This window comes from Podarcis muralis, chromosome 7, assembly GCF_964188315.1.
Source record: "Podarcis muralis chromosome 7, rPodMur119.hap1.1, whole genome shotgun sequence".
In the NCBI taxonomy this organism is placed as follows: Eukaryota; Metazoa; Chordata; class Lepidosauria; order Squamata; family Lacertidae; genus Podarcis; species Podarcis muralis.
Window position 1 is genome coordinate 21,296,446 of NC_135661.1, and position 17,762 is coordinate 21,314,207.

The 17,762-nt window shown below is 45.1% G+C and overlaps 1 protein-coding gene across 4 annotated transcripts in view; it reads right to left on the bottom strand.

The window, feature by feature from the left end:
* Nucleotides 1-17,762, bottom strand: part of TTLL10 (tubulin tyrosine ligase like 10) — a 212,774-nt gene that overhangs the window by 144,038 nt on the left and 50,974 nt on the right. Inside the window, exon 1 of one of the 4 annotated variants that reach the window (XM_028740808.2) lies at nt 12,328-12,598. The exons of 2 other annotated variants lie outside the window; for them this stretch is intronic. Coding sequence is in view for 1 of the 2 variants with exons in the window: in XM_028740804.2 (XP_028596637.2) it covers nt 11,943-12,038 (96 nt within the window). In the remaining variant the exon portion in view is untranslated. Of the gene's footprint in view, nt 1-11,942; nt 12,278-12,327; nt 12,599-17,762 lie in introns of those variants that run through there. One more of the 4 variants, XM_028740804.2, reaches the window with a different exon arrangement.

Below are 17,762 nucleotides of genomic sequence, written 5' to 3' on the forward strand. Positions count from 1 at the left end.
AGCACTCTATCATATGCCCATTCAGAAGGGAGTCAATTTCCATGGGGCTTACTCCCAGGTAAATGCCTATAGCACTACTGCATGGCAGTACAATCCTAATTGTGTCTACTCACAAGCTAACCCTATTGAATTCAGCAGGTTGCAGAACGTTATTCCAACTCAGGGTAGAGCCATTGAGCTGTATCCAATTAAGACATAGCTGTCAACCTTCCCTTTTTTTGCAGGAAATTCCCTTATTTCAGCACCGTTTCCCACTGCTTCCCGCTGCTATCCCGGATTGTTAGATATCCCGTAGACTGTCCCTGGGACAGGTGAGGCTGCTGATCTCTTATTTTCAAATCTGAAAGCTGACAGATATGAATGAAGACCTACTCCGAAGAGTCATATTTAAATTAACAGGTCTGAGCTAGTCATGTCCATGAGCTAATCAAAACCCGCATTGGACATTCGGGTTCCAAAGAATGTTTGCAAACCGGAACACTCACTTCCGGGTTTGTGGCATTTGGGAGCCAAAATGTTTGACTCGCAAGGCGTTCAACTTCCGAGGTACGACTGTATACCAGGAGTGCACCGTTAAACACCGAAAGTATTTAGATTTTTTTAAAGAGGACGGTTATTATAAATTAACAATAATTACATAATGGTCTTCAGTCAAGCGACCAATATAAATATCTGTATGCATGCACACGGGTTCAAAGAGAAGAGCCTGGAGGAGAGTGAAGACAATTATGAGGTGATGCAAGAACGCTCAGAGAGATTAAGCGAGACGTGTGTGTCACATTACTATTCACAACACACACGGAAACAAGATCGAACACAAAAGAAGACAAGATCCAGTCGGGCTAGGTGTGTCTTTCGCTCTCCAGGATGATAAATTGGCAAAACAAGATGGTTGTTGTACATCCAACAGCTAAATAGGACAAGGACTTTCTGTAGCCAACAAGGCACTCCTAGTCCCTGTTGAGCCCAAGTCTGATGGCATCAAATCTTTTGCAGGTTCTTTCCAACTCTGGGCGGAGTCTCCCTTTCTGTTGACGCAGGGCAAGTTTTGAAGCTGTAACAGAACGTCCAAGAAGACTGACTACAGTTTTCCATGATACTTGGGGGGGGGGGCACTTACATTTCACTGTAATTGTACTTATTTATTTATAAAGATATTTATCTACTGCTATTTCATGGAAAAAAATATGTCAAAGTGGTTTACAACAGTACATAAAGCCATACCATAAATATATATATAAGAAGTTAAAATGAAACATCAATAAACTATTGTGGAAATACGTGTTCTTAACTGCCTGTCTGAGCCTGGAGGAACAGAAATGTTTTCAGCAGGCAATTAAAAGTTGTTGTACACCATGTTGATGTTTTATGTGAGATGGCAACATATAAATCCTTCGATTAAATAAAAAATAAAAACTTAAGCCTCTGCAAAACCAATATAAACTGACTTAGAGTTGGTGGATGAACCCTAATTAGTAATGTCTATTAGTTTCAATGAGTCTACTCTGAGTAAAAACAACATTGGCTACATATTGATATTTTGATATTTTGTGTGTTTCATTGTATTTGGTGTTTTATTTACTCTACCACAAGCCACCACACTATACACACACACACACACACACACACACACACAAAAACCACAACAACAACACACAAACCAGGATTGTTGTGATGAAAAAAGGGGAGGGGGAGATGAGTCAAACTTTTTTGGGGGAAAGGTGGGATATAAATGTAATGATTAAATAAATAAATAATGCATATATTACCCCAAACTACAATACATTATATTAGGGCAAATACATTATATTAGGGCAAACTGCATGAATGTGCATAGCATGGCAGGCAAAACCACATACCAAAATGTGCATATTAGAAGAAATCTGTACTAAACGTTGTCAGATCTTCATGAGAGCTTTTTAAAGAGCAAACGGATGTGGACATGTGACAGACTGAATATTGGAACCAAAGAGGAATAGCGATAAACTGAAATTGGCATTCCTAGCCAGCAGTCGTTGTTTTCTCGTCTCTTTTTGAGTGGGGCTTGTGAATCACAGAATCATGGGATTCTAGGGTTGGAAGGGATCCCAATGGCAATCTAGCCCACCCGTGCAAGGCAGGAATCCCAGCTATAGAATCCCTGGCAGATGGCCATTGAATTTCTGTTTAAAAACATCCAAGCCGAGACCACCACCTTCTGAGGTAGCCCGTTCCACTGTTAAACAGCTCTCACTGCCAGAAAGTTCTTCCTAATGTTTAGATGAAAACTCCTTTCTTGCCTTTTGAATCCATGGGTTCAGGTCCTACCCTCCTGAACCTCCAACAGTCAGAAATGTGCTAGGGACTGCTGTGGATGAATTGGGGATGACTCTGCTTGTCTGAAATCTCTGGCTCAGGAGCAGAAAATGTCTGTTTGTGTTTGTGTATGTGTTATTTATTACCTCCAAGGAGATCACAACAACCCTGTGAGGTCAGTTAGGCTGAGAGCTTCGTAGCCACATTGAGAGTTGAACCTTGGGCTCCCTAGACCTAGTCTGACACTGAAATTATAAAACGATGGTTGGCATCCTTCTGACTCGGGAGACAACGGAGGAGTGCGGCTAAAATTACAGTGGTACCTAGGGTTAAGAACTTAATTCGTTCTGGAGGTCCGTTCTTAACCTGAAATTGTTCTTAACCTGAGGTACCACTTTAGCTAATGGGGCCTCCCACTGCTGCTGCGCGATTTCTGTTCTCATCCTGAGGTAAAGTTCTTAACCCGAGGTACTATTTCTGGGTTAGCGGAGTCTGTAACCTGAAGCATCTGTAACCTGAAGCGTCTGTAACCCGAGGTACCACTGTATAATATATAAAATTAGCAACCTTTTTTCTTTTCCGCCTTCACCTGCAAGCAAAGGCCTTCCACCTTTCCAAGCAAAAGAAAGAAAGAAAGAAAGAAAGAAAGAAAGAAAGAAAGAAAGAAAGAAAGAAAGCCATCCTCATTAAGATCTTGCAACAATGTGGCGCCTTCCAAATGTAGACAGCCGTTTTTTTGAGCGCTGCGGTTCATCAAGCCTCTCTCACGCGCTATCAAGGTTTCGGCTCGCCGGCGATTCCAGAAAGGAACACGTGTAATTTCTTTTGTTAGGGAAGGCTGTGTTGCAGGGCAGGGGTGTGTGGGTTTTTCAAAAGAGCAGAGAGTGCCCCACCTGGCCTACATACCTGGCGTAGGCCAGAGACAGGTGTTGGGTTTCAAACCGACACAAGTGCTGACTCAGAGCTGACACGCACTGGCTTCCCATTGGCTGCTTAGCGGGCCAAGGTGCTGGGGGTGGGGGGAAGAGACGCACCCACATGCCCCAGCAGGCCGCTCTCAAGAAGGAAATGCTAAGGGAGAGAGGACGACTGGCTTCCGGGCAGGGCTTTGTTAACCCCCTGCAGGCCAGGCAAATGGCAAGAACTGTGCTCATATTGACGGGGGGGGGGGGGGGGGACCCATGCAATGATCTCACCCAGGGCTGGCCTGATCCTGAGCAGCTTGCAGCAGATCGACCAGAAGAACTCATTCAGTGACCTTTTTTAACCATGCACAGAGAATCATCCCCACCAGCTAAACAGAATGCCTGCAGATCAAGACACGGCGAAACGTGGTAGAAAAAGAGAAAGAGATGGCAAGGGTAATAATAATAATAATAATAATAATAATAATAATAATAATAATAAAATTTCTATTTATACCCCGCCCTCCCCAGCCAAGACTGGGCTCAGGGCGGCTAACAACCAATAATAAAAATAAGTTGATTAAAATACAGTTTAAAAGATTAAGATACAACATTAAAACATTAGGGTGCAGTCTCTTCATAGGAGGAGAAAGGAAAAAGAAAGAGGGGGAGGGAATCAAGCTGATTCTAAGCCAAAGGCCAGGTGGAACAACTCTGTCTTACATTCCCTGCGGAAGGAAATCAGATCCCGCAGGCCCTGGTCTCATGAGACAGAGCGTCCCACCAGGCCGGAGCCAGTGTTGAAAAGGCCCTGGCTCTGGTTGAGGCTAATCCTCAACCCTAACTTCCTTTGGGCCCGGGACCTCTAGGGCTATATATGGACCCTAAGGTCCTCCGTGGGGCATACCAGGAGAAGCGTTCCCGCAGGTACGAGGGTCCTAGGCCGTGAAAGGCTTTAAAGGTCAAAACCAGGACCTTAAATCTGACCCTGTACTCCACCGGGAGCCAATGCAGCTGGAAAAGCACTGGGTGAATATGCTCCCATGGCAGAGACCCTGTGAGGAGCCTCACTGCAGCATTATGCACCCGCTGGAGTTTCTGGGACAGCTTCAAGGGCAGCCCCGTGTAGAGTGAATTACAGTAGTCAAGCCTGACTTAAGGATAAGCTTAAGTCACACGTTTATTACGCGCATTTCATGCTTCTATAGCTTACTTGGTTAGAGCGTGGTGCTGATAACACCAAGGTTGGAGGTTTGATCCCGTAAGGGATAGCTGCATATTCCTGCCTTGCAGAGGGGTTGGGCTAGATGCTCCTCAGGGTCCCTTCCAACTCCTCACCCACATAATGACTGATGGTTAAACTGCTGATTTCCGGTCCCAAGTAAACCACAGCCTTTGGGATCTTTTTCACCTCAAGAGGGATGCAACATCACCAACTAGTGATGAGAGAACTTGCCAATTTCACTCTGTCGGTTCCCCGTTTTTCCAGTCTGAAATTGAGGGTTTCCCAGAGGAATCTGGTTGGCCGCTGTGAGAACAGGGTGCCACTAGCCTCATTTAGCAGGCTCCTCTTATGTTTTTGCTGTGGATGTCTCCTAGCAAGCATATTTGTACATACAGTGGTACCTCGGGTTAAGTACTTAATTCGTTCCGGAGGTCCGTTCTTAACCTGAAACTGTTCTTAACCTGAAGCACCACTTTAGCTAATGGAGCCTCCGCTGCCGCCACGTGATTTCTGTTCTCATCCTGAGGTAAAAATAGTACCCGGAGCACAATTTCTGTTCTCATCCTAAAGCAAAGTTCTTAACCCGAGGTACTATTTCTGGGTTAGTGGAGTCTGTAACCTGAAGCGTATGTAACCCGAGGTACCACTGTACAGTAGTATCTCAGTTTACGAACTTTATCCGTTCCGGAAGTCCGTTCTTAAACCGAAACCATTCTTAAACTGAGGTGCGCTTTCCCTAATGAGGCCTCCTGCCGCCGGTGCCCTTCCACCATTTGGATTCAGTTCTTAGACTGAGGTAAAGTTCGCAAACCGGGACACTATTTCCATTTTTGCAGAATTCGTAAACCAAATCATTCTTAAACCGGACTGTTCTTAAACCGAGGTACCACTGTACAGTTTTTACACCTAAACCCATTTTTGCCAGCCACTTCTCCTACTAGAAGGCATTTGTGTATATTATTTTCACTAACGTATTCCTTTCCATGCACGTATTTACCTAATACATGCATTTCTGTAAGCACCGGTTGGTTGGAGAACCACATTGCAAATTTCGGGTGCGTGAGAATTCTGAAGGATGGCTGCGTTTTGGTTCAAATATTGTTCAGGAAAGCACAAAATCAATCCATTCAGCATGGAATACAAAGTGAATAGAAGTTCTCCCCCTTCCCCCATCCTTACGATCAGAAGGCAAAATGAGAACTCTTAAAGTATCCAGAAGAACAAAAAATCTTTAAGGAGAAAAAAAATCCAAATGAGAACTGAACATGCTCAGCGGGTACGGAAAGCTAAGTGAAGAAGAAGAATAAATTTTCATTTATACCCCGCCCTCCCCAGCCAGAGCTGAGCTCAGGGCGGCTCACACCAATAAAATTACAATAAAACATAAAGAAAACAAATAAACCCAGTTTATAAAATACGGATTAAAATACAATTTAAAATGCAGCCTCATTTTAAAAGGTAAAGGTAAAGGTAAAGGTACCCCTGCCCGTACGGGCCAGTCTTGCCAGACTCTAGGGTTGTGCGCTCATCTCACTCTATAGGCCGGGAGCCAGCGCTGTCCGCAGACACTTCCGGGTCACGTGGCCAGCGTGACAAGCTGCATCTGGCAAGCCAGAGCTGCACACGGAAACGCCGTTTACCTTCCCGCTAGTAAGCGGTCCCTATTTATCTAGTTGCACCCGAAGGTGCTTTCGAACTGCTAGGTTGGCAGGCGCTGGGACCGAACGACGGGAGCGCACCCTGCCGCGGGGATTCGAACCGCCGACCTTTCGATCGGCAAGCCCTAGGCGCTGAGGCTTTAACCCACAGCGCCACCCGCGTCCCCTCATTTTAAAAGTAGCCCATAAATCAAAACCATAAGGGGAGGGAAACATAAGGGTCAGACTGAGTCCAAACCAAAGGCCAGGCGGAATAGCTCTGTCTTGCAAGCCCTGCGGAACGATGTCAAGTCCCGCAGGGCCCTAGTCTCTTGTGACAGAGCGTTCCACCAAGTCGGGGCCAGTACTAAAAAGGCCCTGGCCCTAGTTGAGACCAATCTAACTACCTACCTTGCGGAGTGAAGTGACTGCTGGAGTGAAGGGAATGGGGGAGGAAAGGAACGAAATGAAATATGCCAGAAGATGGCATGGGTGCAATCAGCCCAGTTCTGTTGCATGCTCTGCCAATAGAGCCGTTCCAACTTTAAATGCCTCCTAAAAGCTTCATAGACTCATAGAATTGTAGAGCTGCAAGGGACCCCAGAGGTCCCTTTTCTGTTCTGTAAGGTTTATACAGGCAGTTGAAAATACAGCATTCCACAATGGTGATCTGACTTCTGATTTTGACTTTTTATATGGCTTTTTATGTAAAGTTGTTGTGAACTGCTTTGGTATTTTCTTTATGAATTAATGAGCAGCATATAAACATTTTCAGAAATGAAATAATTCAATGATGCTGCAATATTTTTGTCACAGAGTCTGAGTTTGGAGCGCTGTACGCTTCACCTGCCAGGAGTCAGTCGTATTGAGTTCAACCTGAGTAGACATGCATAAGTTTACGCCGTAATGGCTGGGAAAGTAGGGGGTTGGATGGGCCAGCAGTCTGACTCAGCAGCGCCTTTTCTTCATTTGATTCCAGTTCCCTTTTTACAAAAAGCCAGACTCACCCAAAGCCACTTCGTTGAGACAAGAAGGGTGGGGTGAGGGCAGGAGGAGACAGAAAACTATTGTGGGAACAAATTGTATTTGGTAAATCATTAACAGCACTTTCCAGCAAGACAGAAATGTGGCGATAACCTCATATAGTCCTCCCTCTCTCTTTTTTTAACATTAACCCATGAATGATCCAAAATAAACACAGCATTCCAGTGTTGAAGAAGCATTTGTATTGGTGCTGCTGTTTATCAGATCTCACATTTTGGCTGCAATCCTCTGAGCACATTTCCCCAGGAGAAAGACCCTCGCTGGGACTTCCTTCTGAGTAAACATGCATGGGATTTGGCCACATCGCTATCTGACCCTCTCACCACAGTAACCTCAGGATGCAGACTTAGGTTGCAACCACACCATGACTTATATCACTTTAACAGCCATGGTTTCTCCCAAGGAATCCTGGGAAGTGTAGTTTCCTTGCCACAGAGCCAAAATGCCCAGCAGACTTAGCAAATACGGTCCCCAGGATTCTTTGCAGGGAAACCACGACTATTAAAGTGATATGAGTACTTGAGGGCCTTCAATGCGTGGTGTGGCTATTACCCTAGACTGGACATGCCTCTAGTTTTACAGAGTACAATCCTCTATTGAGAAGGCCATGTGGTCCAAGTCAAAAAATATTTTAAAAACCCTAAGAAAGGGAGATCAGGAGAGACCTTGGAGTTGACCATCAACAGGTCACAACACCTGGGCAGCAGACTAAGCAGGCAAGTAGGTCACATGGCCACAGCCTCCCCCATTATGGTAAGATGTACAGTGGTACCTCAGGTTACAGACGCTTCAGGTTACAGACTTCGCTAACTCAGAAATAGTACCTTGGGTTAAGAACTTTGCTTCAGGATGAGAACATAAATCGTGCTCCAGCGGCGTGGCAGCAGCAGGAGGCCCCATTAGCTAAAGTGGTACCTCAGGTTAAGAACAGTTCCAGGTTAAGAACGGACCTCCAGAAAGAATTAAGTTCTTAACCCAAGGTACCACTGTACAGCGTTAAATTATTGCAATTCTAAATGTGCATCTACCCATATAAATTAGCAGTTTCTTTTTTCTTTGTCTTCTTTTGCCCTCTGCTTTCGTGATCCATTTCATAGGGGGTTTCTGTCGTGTCCAAGGGGTTCATGATGTCTAAGTGGGGGGGGGGGGCGGGAGGTGTTGATTTTGTTTGCATTTTAATGAAACACAGCCTAATTCACACCTCTCCAATGAACATGCAGACTGAAACATGAATAGCTACTGAAATTCACCCTTCTCCAAATTTTGCAATGCAGTTCTCCAACTGGTCAATATGCACAAAAGCACATAAGCTAGGGGGACGTTTGCTCAAAACTGTATTTTTTGTGAAAGTAGCATAAAAATCATAGCAGAGGAAACTGCTTTCAACAATATCTAGGGTATTAGTTAAAATGACCCATGAAAAGGTGTTTATTAAGAGAAAATTGCACTAAAATGCTGATGAATTTTCATGAGGATTTAACCAAAACAAAAAACAGAAATGCAAATTGCTGCAGAAATGCGGAGAACTGAATTTTAGACTGGAAGAAAATGAGAAACTGAGAGAAGCCAAAACTGAGAGAGCTGCACAGCCTTTTGCATAAGTGGCTGTGCTAGACAGGTCACTATGGAGCTATGTGCTCAGCACATCTGCAATTACATAAACCTAAGAAAAGCCTAGGGACGTGGGTAGTGCTGTGGGTTAAACCACAGAGCCTAGGACTTGCTCATCAGAAGGTCGGTGGTTCGAATCCCCACGACTGGGTGAGCTCCCGTTGCTCGGTCCCTGCTCCTGCCATCCTAGCAGTTCGAAAGCATGAAGTGCAAGTAGATAAATAGGTACCGCTCTGGCGGGAAGGTAAACGGCGTTTCCGTGCGCTGCTCTGGTTCGCCAGAAGCTGCTTAGTCATGCTGGCCACATGACCCGGAAACTGTACACCAGCTCCCTCAGCCAATAAAGTGAGATGAGCGCCGCAACCTCAGAGTCGGTCACGACTGGACCTAATGGTCAGGGGTCCCTTTACCTTTACCTTTAAGAAAAGCCTGGCTGTTGGTTCAGGCCGAAGACCCATCTAGTTCAGCATCTTCAAACCAGATGTCCCATTGAGAAGCCTGTAGGCAGGAGCTGACTATTACAATGTTCTCCCCACTTGTGATTCTCAGCAATGGTTATCCAGAGGCAGATTGCCTCCAACAGCCATCTTCAGCGCAACTTTAAAGATCTCCACTTCCAGATTCATGCTGAAATTTGCTCACAAACAGGCAGAAGCCAGCCAATCGGCTAGTGCCTCAAATTCTCTCTGTGTGTATACAGTGGTACCTTGGGTTACATACGCTTCAGGTTACATACGTTTCAGGTTACAGACTCCACTAACCCAGAAATAGTACCTCGGGTTAAGAACTTTGCTTCAGGATGAGAACAGAAATCGTGCTTGGGCAGTGCGGCGGCAGCAGGAGGCCCCATTAGCTAAAGTGGTGCTTCAGGTTAAGAACATTTTCAGGTTAAGAACGGACCTCCAGAACGAATTAAGTACTTAACCCGAGGTACCACTGTATATAAAAAAAACTCATCAGTAAGCTACACTGCTATGAAATATTGTAGTTACACAGAGACAGAGAGTTCTTGCTGGGTCTTACACAGTTCTTTTGTGGAGCATACTTCTGTTTCCATAATAAATGGCCCCGGTCTTTGCCAGAGGCACAGACTCACAGAGTTTGGGTGGCCAGATAGGTAAGAGGACAGGCCACCTGCATCTTTAAATGGTTATGGTGAAAAGGGCGTTTTCAGCAGGTGGAGCTGCTCCAAGTCTCTATCCACTATGCCACACTGCTTCTCAGTCTGTGTGGTTTTAATAACAGCAGGGATTACAAAAATACCAGTACCGAACTCAGCATGCATTCTGCTCCCGTTACCCTCGTGCCACTTTCCTTCCTTCCCTCCATTGCCTCCCTGACCGCCAGTATCAAATTTTAGATTGTGAGGTCATTGGGAAAGAGTGCTGTTTTGCTATAAAGCACATCATATGGGCAGCAACTACGACGGCAAGGTTGTTGATTGCCAAAAATTGGAAAAGCAGCAGCGTCCCAACTAAAACAGACTGGTTATATAAAATGATGGAATACTTCCATATTGCCAAACTAACAGGGAGGATAAGAGGAGATACGGTACAAAAAGTGAATAAGGAGTGGGCTATCTTTAAGGAATTTATGTGGAAAAAGTAGAATTTCTGACAGATATTGAGTAAATCCAGAAAATGATTAGAGTGAAAGGAGAGTAAAGTTAAGAAAGAAGAAGAGATTAAAGAAGTAATGAAATGCGTTTATGCTTGTTGGAAAAATAAAGTAGCGTAACAAGAACGGCTGGAAGTCAAGTCACTTGGTGGGTGTTCGTGTGGGGTAGGTGTGTAGGTATGTTGATATGTATAGTATAGGTAGGTATTATATAGAGTAATGTAGCTAAGTTTTATGTTATGAAAATAAGGTAGTGTGCTGTGTACGTGTATTGTGTAAATGTATATGTATGTGTTTTATATGTTAATAAAATAAAAAAAATTATTTTTATTTTTTAAAAAACAGTTTTGCTCAGAGCTGACCCATGGAAATTAATGGACCTACGTTAGTCATATTCATTTCAATGGGTCAACTCTTTAACCAAGGACTCCCATTGGTTAAAACAAACACCTTTCTCGGTCACCTGCATACCAGGATGAATGTTGCTTGTCATATAACAACCTCACAAACAAATCGGAATGAATTATACTGGCTGTTGTTGCTGCTGTTTTATTACCCACCCTTCACCCTAAAGTCCCAGGGCGGGTTGCAGCAATTTAAAACACAGCAATAAAAATAGGTTTTTTAAAAAAAAACTTACAATCACAATAAAAAATACATAATTAAAGAAAACAAGAATAGCTAATAAAAGTAACAGAAGTTCATAAATTCCTTATATGATATTTAGATTTCCAATATTTCAGCATTATAAATATTCGAGGCCATTTTCTTAAAAGACATTGCTTTCCTCATGCCATGGGATGCATCCAGTCAGACACCCTCACAAAGTGTTTTAAAGACTAACTAAATAATAATAATAATAATAATAATAATAATAATAATAATAATAATGGTTTCCCCAGCCACTCTGGGTGGCTTCCAACAAAGATTAAGAATACATTAAAATGTCACACATTAAAAACTTCCCTAAAGTCTCATGGTGCAAAGGGATACCACATCCCCATTTTTGCAAACCTCTTTGAGGGAGTTGTTATTTTTCTACAATCAAGCGGTGAATATATGTTATGGGGAAAAATCACAAAATCCATGCTAGGTTTAAGCCAATAAAGAGCACGATACAAGCTTTATGCTAAAAAAAAACCAAGGTGAATGACTCTGGTCCTACAACATCCCTCCAAACAAATCAGAACGGATAAAGAGCCAGCCTTGTATAACCTGCATGCAAGCTTTGTGCAAAGCAGATCAGGATGAACGCTCCAGAAACAGGAGCTCTTTGAGCTTTCTGCTTTTAAAGTCACATTGCAGGCCCAGTTTAGACCAAACGGCAAACAAAAAAGCCTCAAAGGACAATCACAAATTACTTCAACACTATGTTCCACAGTAGCACCCTCCCCTTTGCCATTTAAGAGGGGGCCCCATGAGATAGCTGACAAATGCAACCTCATGCCATGCCATGAGTGAAGAGCAGATGAGCCACAGGTAAGGTAGAGGATCTCCTAGAGAAACAGACACATGTTCTAGTGACTGTCCCCAATACTTGCGCCAGATCAGTCCAACTTTTAAGCAGTGCTTGCCTTCCAAAACTGCTGAGCTCCCTTCCTCCCCTACCTTGGCTGCATCACCCAGGAGAACCACCGTGATCCTCGACCCTTTGCAGGAGCCGTCCAACAATCCCAAGAGACTCTTCTGACTCCCTAGTGCCATCCTTTTAAACACCCCAAATGACGCGCCGACCAGAGGGGAAACTGCACCGTTAGTTTCATCGCCAGGTGATTTGTCTTAAGACGAAGGGCAGGAAAAACAACAAACAGCCCAAGAGGTCCTGGGAATTCGGGTCCATGGGGGAGGGCGCCTGGAGGATCCGGCATCAGTTCCCATGTTGCTCCTCCACATGCTTCCCCAGTTTCCCAAACTCACAAGGAATGAAACAATGCAAAGTTCCCTGGCTCGTGAAAAGCAGCCTTGCTTAAAAAATAATCAATCTACTACTTACTTAGCCTTTGAAGTGAGGCTTGTTCCGTGAACCGATGGGAGGGGGCAAAGGAAAAAAATCAGCAATGGTTTTTCTTTAGTTAATTGCATCTTTAAAAGTCTTTTTTGCCAAATATTCACCTTGCAGGCTGGGTAATATCTTATGAAGCAAAGGCGGAGAGAGGGGTGGGGTGGAGGACAAAGGTATAAGATGAGTTGCCTTGATGAAGCCTCGGAAAGGGGAGATTTATTCCCACCCAGTGCATTTAAGTGTCTTATCTCAGCCTTGGCTATGCAAGAGAACACTGGTGAAAATCTTTGCCTGGTACTGTTTCACAGGCCAGGAATTTTGCATTGAATAATTTTTAACTTCTACTGTCTAGCAGAGGGAGAAAACAGGGCTCTCAGGGTACTATTGGCTTAGAGAGTTTCTGCAAAAAAAGGGAGAAAGAGGAAAAAGTGTGTGTGTGTGTGATTAGAAAATAGGGGGGTTCTTTTAAACCAAAGAGTATAAAGAAGCACACCTACATACCCACATGGAAAAGAAGTGATTGCCAAAATATTCATTTGATGGGGAAATAAGTTTGAGATGTTAGGACACAAGGCTTTAAGGAAGTCTAAGTTGTACTGTAGGGACGCGGGTGGCGCTGTGGGTTAAACCACAGAGCCTAGGACTTGCCGATCAGAAGGTCGGCGGTTCGAATCCCTGTGACGGGGTGAGGTCCCTGCTCCTGCCAACCTAGCAGCTCAAAAGCACGTCAAAGTGCAAGTAGATAAATAGGTACTGCTGCAGCGGGAAGGTAAACGGCGTTTCCATGCACTGCTCTGGTTCACCAGAAGCGGCTTAGTCATGCTGGCCACATGACCCGGAAGCTGTACGCCGGCTCCCTCGGCCAGTAAAGCGAGATGAGCGCTGCAACCCCAGAGTTGGTCACGACTGGACCTAATGGTCAGGGGTCCCTTTACCTTTACCTAAGTTGTACTGTGTTATAACAGCCATCAATAGCCAGGGATGAGTTAAGAGCTTTGATGCAAAAAGGGGGCGCTTTGGGGAGCCCGAAGTGTTCTCCAACCCCTCAAAATAACATTGCCATCTAGACACTGTCCATCTAGAATAGGTGTGGGGGACCTTTGGCCCTCCACGTTGCTGAACTACAACTACCATCACTCCTGGCCATTGGGAGTTGCAGTGGCTGATGGGAGTAATAGCCTAGCAACATTGGAGGGTCATAATATCCCCACACCTGATCTAGGAAGTGATTTTGGTGGATTTTTAAAAGAGAGGGGTTCCATTTCATACTGGTGACATGATACACCAGTAGCCAGATTAATGCTGTTTCAGGGTGCACAGGGCAGAAATTCCCTTCAGTTCACATTTCCAGGTGGAGCTAGCTAATCTGCACCTTTTGAAACAATAAGTGAACCAAAACATAGCCATCCCTTGAAACTGGCACCTCTCCAGAATTTGCAATGTCGATGGCCCCTAGCATCTCCAGCCTGGATATTCTGGATATTCACCACCATCCAGTGTAGACAAGAAGTAGCGAATCTTTTCCAGACACATCTGGGGAACCATCCAGGGGACACAAAATGGAGGCAGGGTGGGACCACAAGCCAAAGTGGGTGGAGCAATGAGTTTAAATTTCACCCTTCACACAGTATGCTAGTTTCTAGACACAGTCACCCACCCTCTCTACTTTTCATCCAAGCAAGCCAGTCATTATCACAGTTTGAGGACCCATCCCAACCAGGCCAAAATCGGAACGGTCTGGTGTAGGGTCTGGATATGGCCTGGGGAGAGTCCTGAGGAGCAGAAAGAGTCACCTGGGGATGCTGCAATGGACCCCAAGGCCAGAGGATCCCCAATGCTGAGAGAGATGGAGCTTGGTCCATCATAGCACAAAGGGAGCTTTCTACATTCTGATGAAAACTTCGTGTTCACAGGCACTGAATGCCAATGCATTGTAGGGCTTGGGTACTGAGCATGGCAGGCAGGGGCCTCAACTCAATTCCACGCCCCATGAAGCTCACTGGATGAGCTTCAGCCAGTCACTATCTCTGAGCGTAACCTACCTCGCAAGGTCGTCGTGAGGATAAAGTGGGTAGAAGGACCATAGATGCTGTCTTGGGCTACGCATGAGTGGGTTGGTGTGCAAGCAACAAGGAAGGGCTGTGGCCATCACTCACGTCTTGTGGGCTTCCCAGATGCATCGGGTTGGCCACTGATAGAAAGAGGATACTGGCCTGCAGTAGACCACTCAGTTTGGGTTGTGTTGTGTTAATTGTGTTAATTGGGTATAGTATATAAAGAGCAGCACCTAGCTCTCTCAGTACCCTGGTGGTTGGATCGGTAGATGGGTCATGCTTATTGATATATTTAGTGTAAAAGGAGTTTTTGTTTTTGTTATTAAAACCTTGCTAAAGTTATTTTATGTTCCTTGTAATGTGTGGTCTCCCCAGCAAGCTCTCTGCAGTGCAACTACGGTAATCTGCAAATAGCCAACAGTTCCTACATTCCTACATTTCCAGAATAGTGATAGAGGCCGACTTTTCCAGCACCTCCCTTTAGTGTCTCCTCTCATAATCCCTGAACAAAACGCAACTATTTACATTCAAAACAAGCTTTGGAAAGGGTTGGGATGCCCAGTTTTGCAATATCTCTGACAATCCAAAGACTATTCTCAGGTGGGCCCTCAGGCAGCGCCCTGGGACGTTCTACTTCCTTGAGGTCACAGTGGAGCTGGCTTTGCTCCCACATGGAAAGCTTAAGGCCTTACGTTGAGAGCAAGGGCTTCAGCAGTGACAATGCAAGCTCTGTTTACTTGTTTCTCTACGGGGGCATTGTGGCTGTAACGTTGTTCAGGCAATTAGCAAAAATACAGAAATGAGGGCTCTTGCTCATTCCAAGAACCCACATGCATTCATGTACACAGGTTAATGCAGATCTCCCCCTTTGCCATCACCCACCTATGGCAAGAGCCCGTCTCTCCTCACTAAACATATTGGCATAATTTAATCCTCAGCAAACAAGCTTCCCGAACTGCTAGTTCCTGTCGTCTGTTAGAATTTGCATCAGATGAAAATTCATGCTTGGCAGAGGGGGAAGAGAGCCATCCTGTTTGGCTGGTAGATCAACATTGTTAGTTAAAGACGGAGGGGGGAAGATGAGGAAATTTAGCAAAAAAACAAAACATGGTGGCTGACCTTGTTTTGGTCAAAAACGAATCATACTATTTTATTTGATTGGACTTGCAGCTCCATCCACCCCCAGGTCCCACTCAGAAGTGTAGCTAACAGAGGGGGAATGGGGTCAGCAGCTTCAGTGAACTAAGAACATAGGAATGTAAGAAGAGGCCAGCAGCTGGATTAGGCAAAGGAGCGCCCATCATAGTCCAGCATTCTGTTCTCATGGTGGCGATCCTGATACCCAGATCTCACAGTGACTAAACAGGTGCGTCTGGGAAGCCCACAAACATGGCATAAAGGCAGGAGCCCCTCTCCAACTCTGAAGCTGGAACAGGCCCCTCTCATACAATGTGCAAAGAGATCTACAGGTATTCCCAGTGAACAAGGCTTCTAGAAGAGCCCCTTGGCTTCTCCATTAATGGCCTGGTCATGTCTTGCCAAGGGAGAACATCATCATATTGCCCAACATGGCAGAATGATTCACAACATTACTATCTTCCAGTCTAACCTACAGGGATGAAGCCACACTGAATCAGATGAGAAGTTGTGGGACACAGAAAATTGCTGTTGAAATGATTCATCTCTGCAATATTGTTCTGGATGCCTGTGGGCTGTGCACGAGCTATTAAGTCTACCCATGTCCTACCACTGCGGAGCTGTATCAGATAATAGCCGGGGAAAGTATCAGAGGGTGTGAAAGTTATAAACGGTGTCTGGAGGACCTGGGATATTTCAGTAGGGATGAGGAGAGTCCTCCATCACACGCTCACTCCCCCTCCAGAAACACCAGTCAGGAAAGGGCTCTCTCAAAGAAAAGAAAAGGGTAGTTGTGACTAAGGATGTCAGAAATGAAGCAGGAAAAGAAATGTGAGTAGAAATTCCCACTATTCGCACGCTTGTCAGAGGTCGGGAGCGGAAACCAGGCAAACCATCACAAGCTGGATTTGCTGTTGCTTGTTGCTGCAAATATTACATCAATAATTATGTCTCTTATTAAGTTGCTTTTGACATTTCCCTCCCATTTGAATTAATTATGTAATTAGGTAAGTTTCATCCATAGAAGATAGTGAGGCAAATAATGTAGGTCAGGGGTCAGCAAACTTTTTCAGCAGGGGGCCGGTCCACTGTCCCTCAGACCTTGTGGGGGGGCGGACTATATTTTGGGAGGGAAATTAAACAAATTCCTATGCCCCACAAATAACCCAGAGATGCATTTTAAATAAAAGCACACATTCTACTCATGTAAAAACAAGCTGATTCCTGGACCATCTGCAGGCCAGATTTAGAAGGTGATTGGGCCAGATCTGGCCCCCGGGCCTTAGTTTGCCTACCCATGATGTACGTGTTAGCTGAAGCCAAACTGCATCAGAAGGGAAACAGCACTGATTGAGGCAAACCCATGGCAGGATGGAAATAAATTCTCAAGACAGATAAAAGGAAGTCCTTCATGTATCACAGGCACGTCCAACAGGTAGATAACTGGACGTCTGTGGTAGATCACTGGTTCCCCCCAAAGAAGCTCAACATTCTAGCCCTGCAGCCCATAAAAACTGTGCTGTCCTCCTCCCTAAAAAAAGCTCAACCACTGCCAGTTCTTAACTCTGTGAGTAGATCACAGTCTCTTGGGAGTTGGCCACCCCTGATGTAGCACATAGTTGAATTTGCTTGCACAGGAGGCAGAGATGGCCACTGGCTTTAAAGGAAGATGAGACAAATTGATGCAGGAGAAAGCTATCAGTGGCTATTAGCCATGACAGCTGTGACTTCCTTCCACAAACAGTCAGTAATGCTTCTGAATACCAGTTGCTGAAAACTGCAGAAGGAGAGAGTGCCCTTCTGCTCAGGAGTTCTGCTTGAGGGTTTCCCACAGACACCCAGCTGGCCATTGTGAGAAGAGGATGCTGGTCTAGACACTTGAGCCAGCGGAGCTCCTCTTATGTTTTTATCTTTGTACAGTTGGCTTTTTATACACATTCACACCCACCCCTCTCTGTCCTCCATGCAGCCAAGCAAGAGACATTATCAGAGGATGCTGGACTAAAGGGGTCATTGGCCTGATCCTGCAGGTTCATCTTCTGTTCTTACAATTGCTGCCCTCTTACAACCCTAGCTGTGACATCAGCGGTCAAAGATGAAATGTTTCACTCTGCACCCCCCCCCCCCCGCCCCATGTGCACCTCTGGAAACCCCAAGTGCTAAAATACCCATGCTGTAGATTTTAGACCTCCCCCCCCCAGCCATTTGGTGAGCATTTTGCTAGGAATAACTATT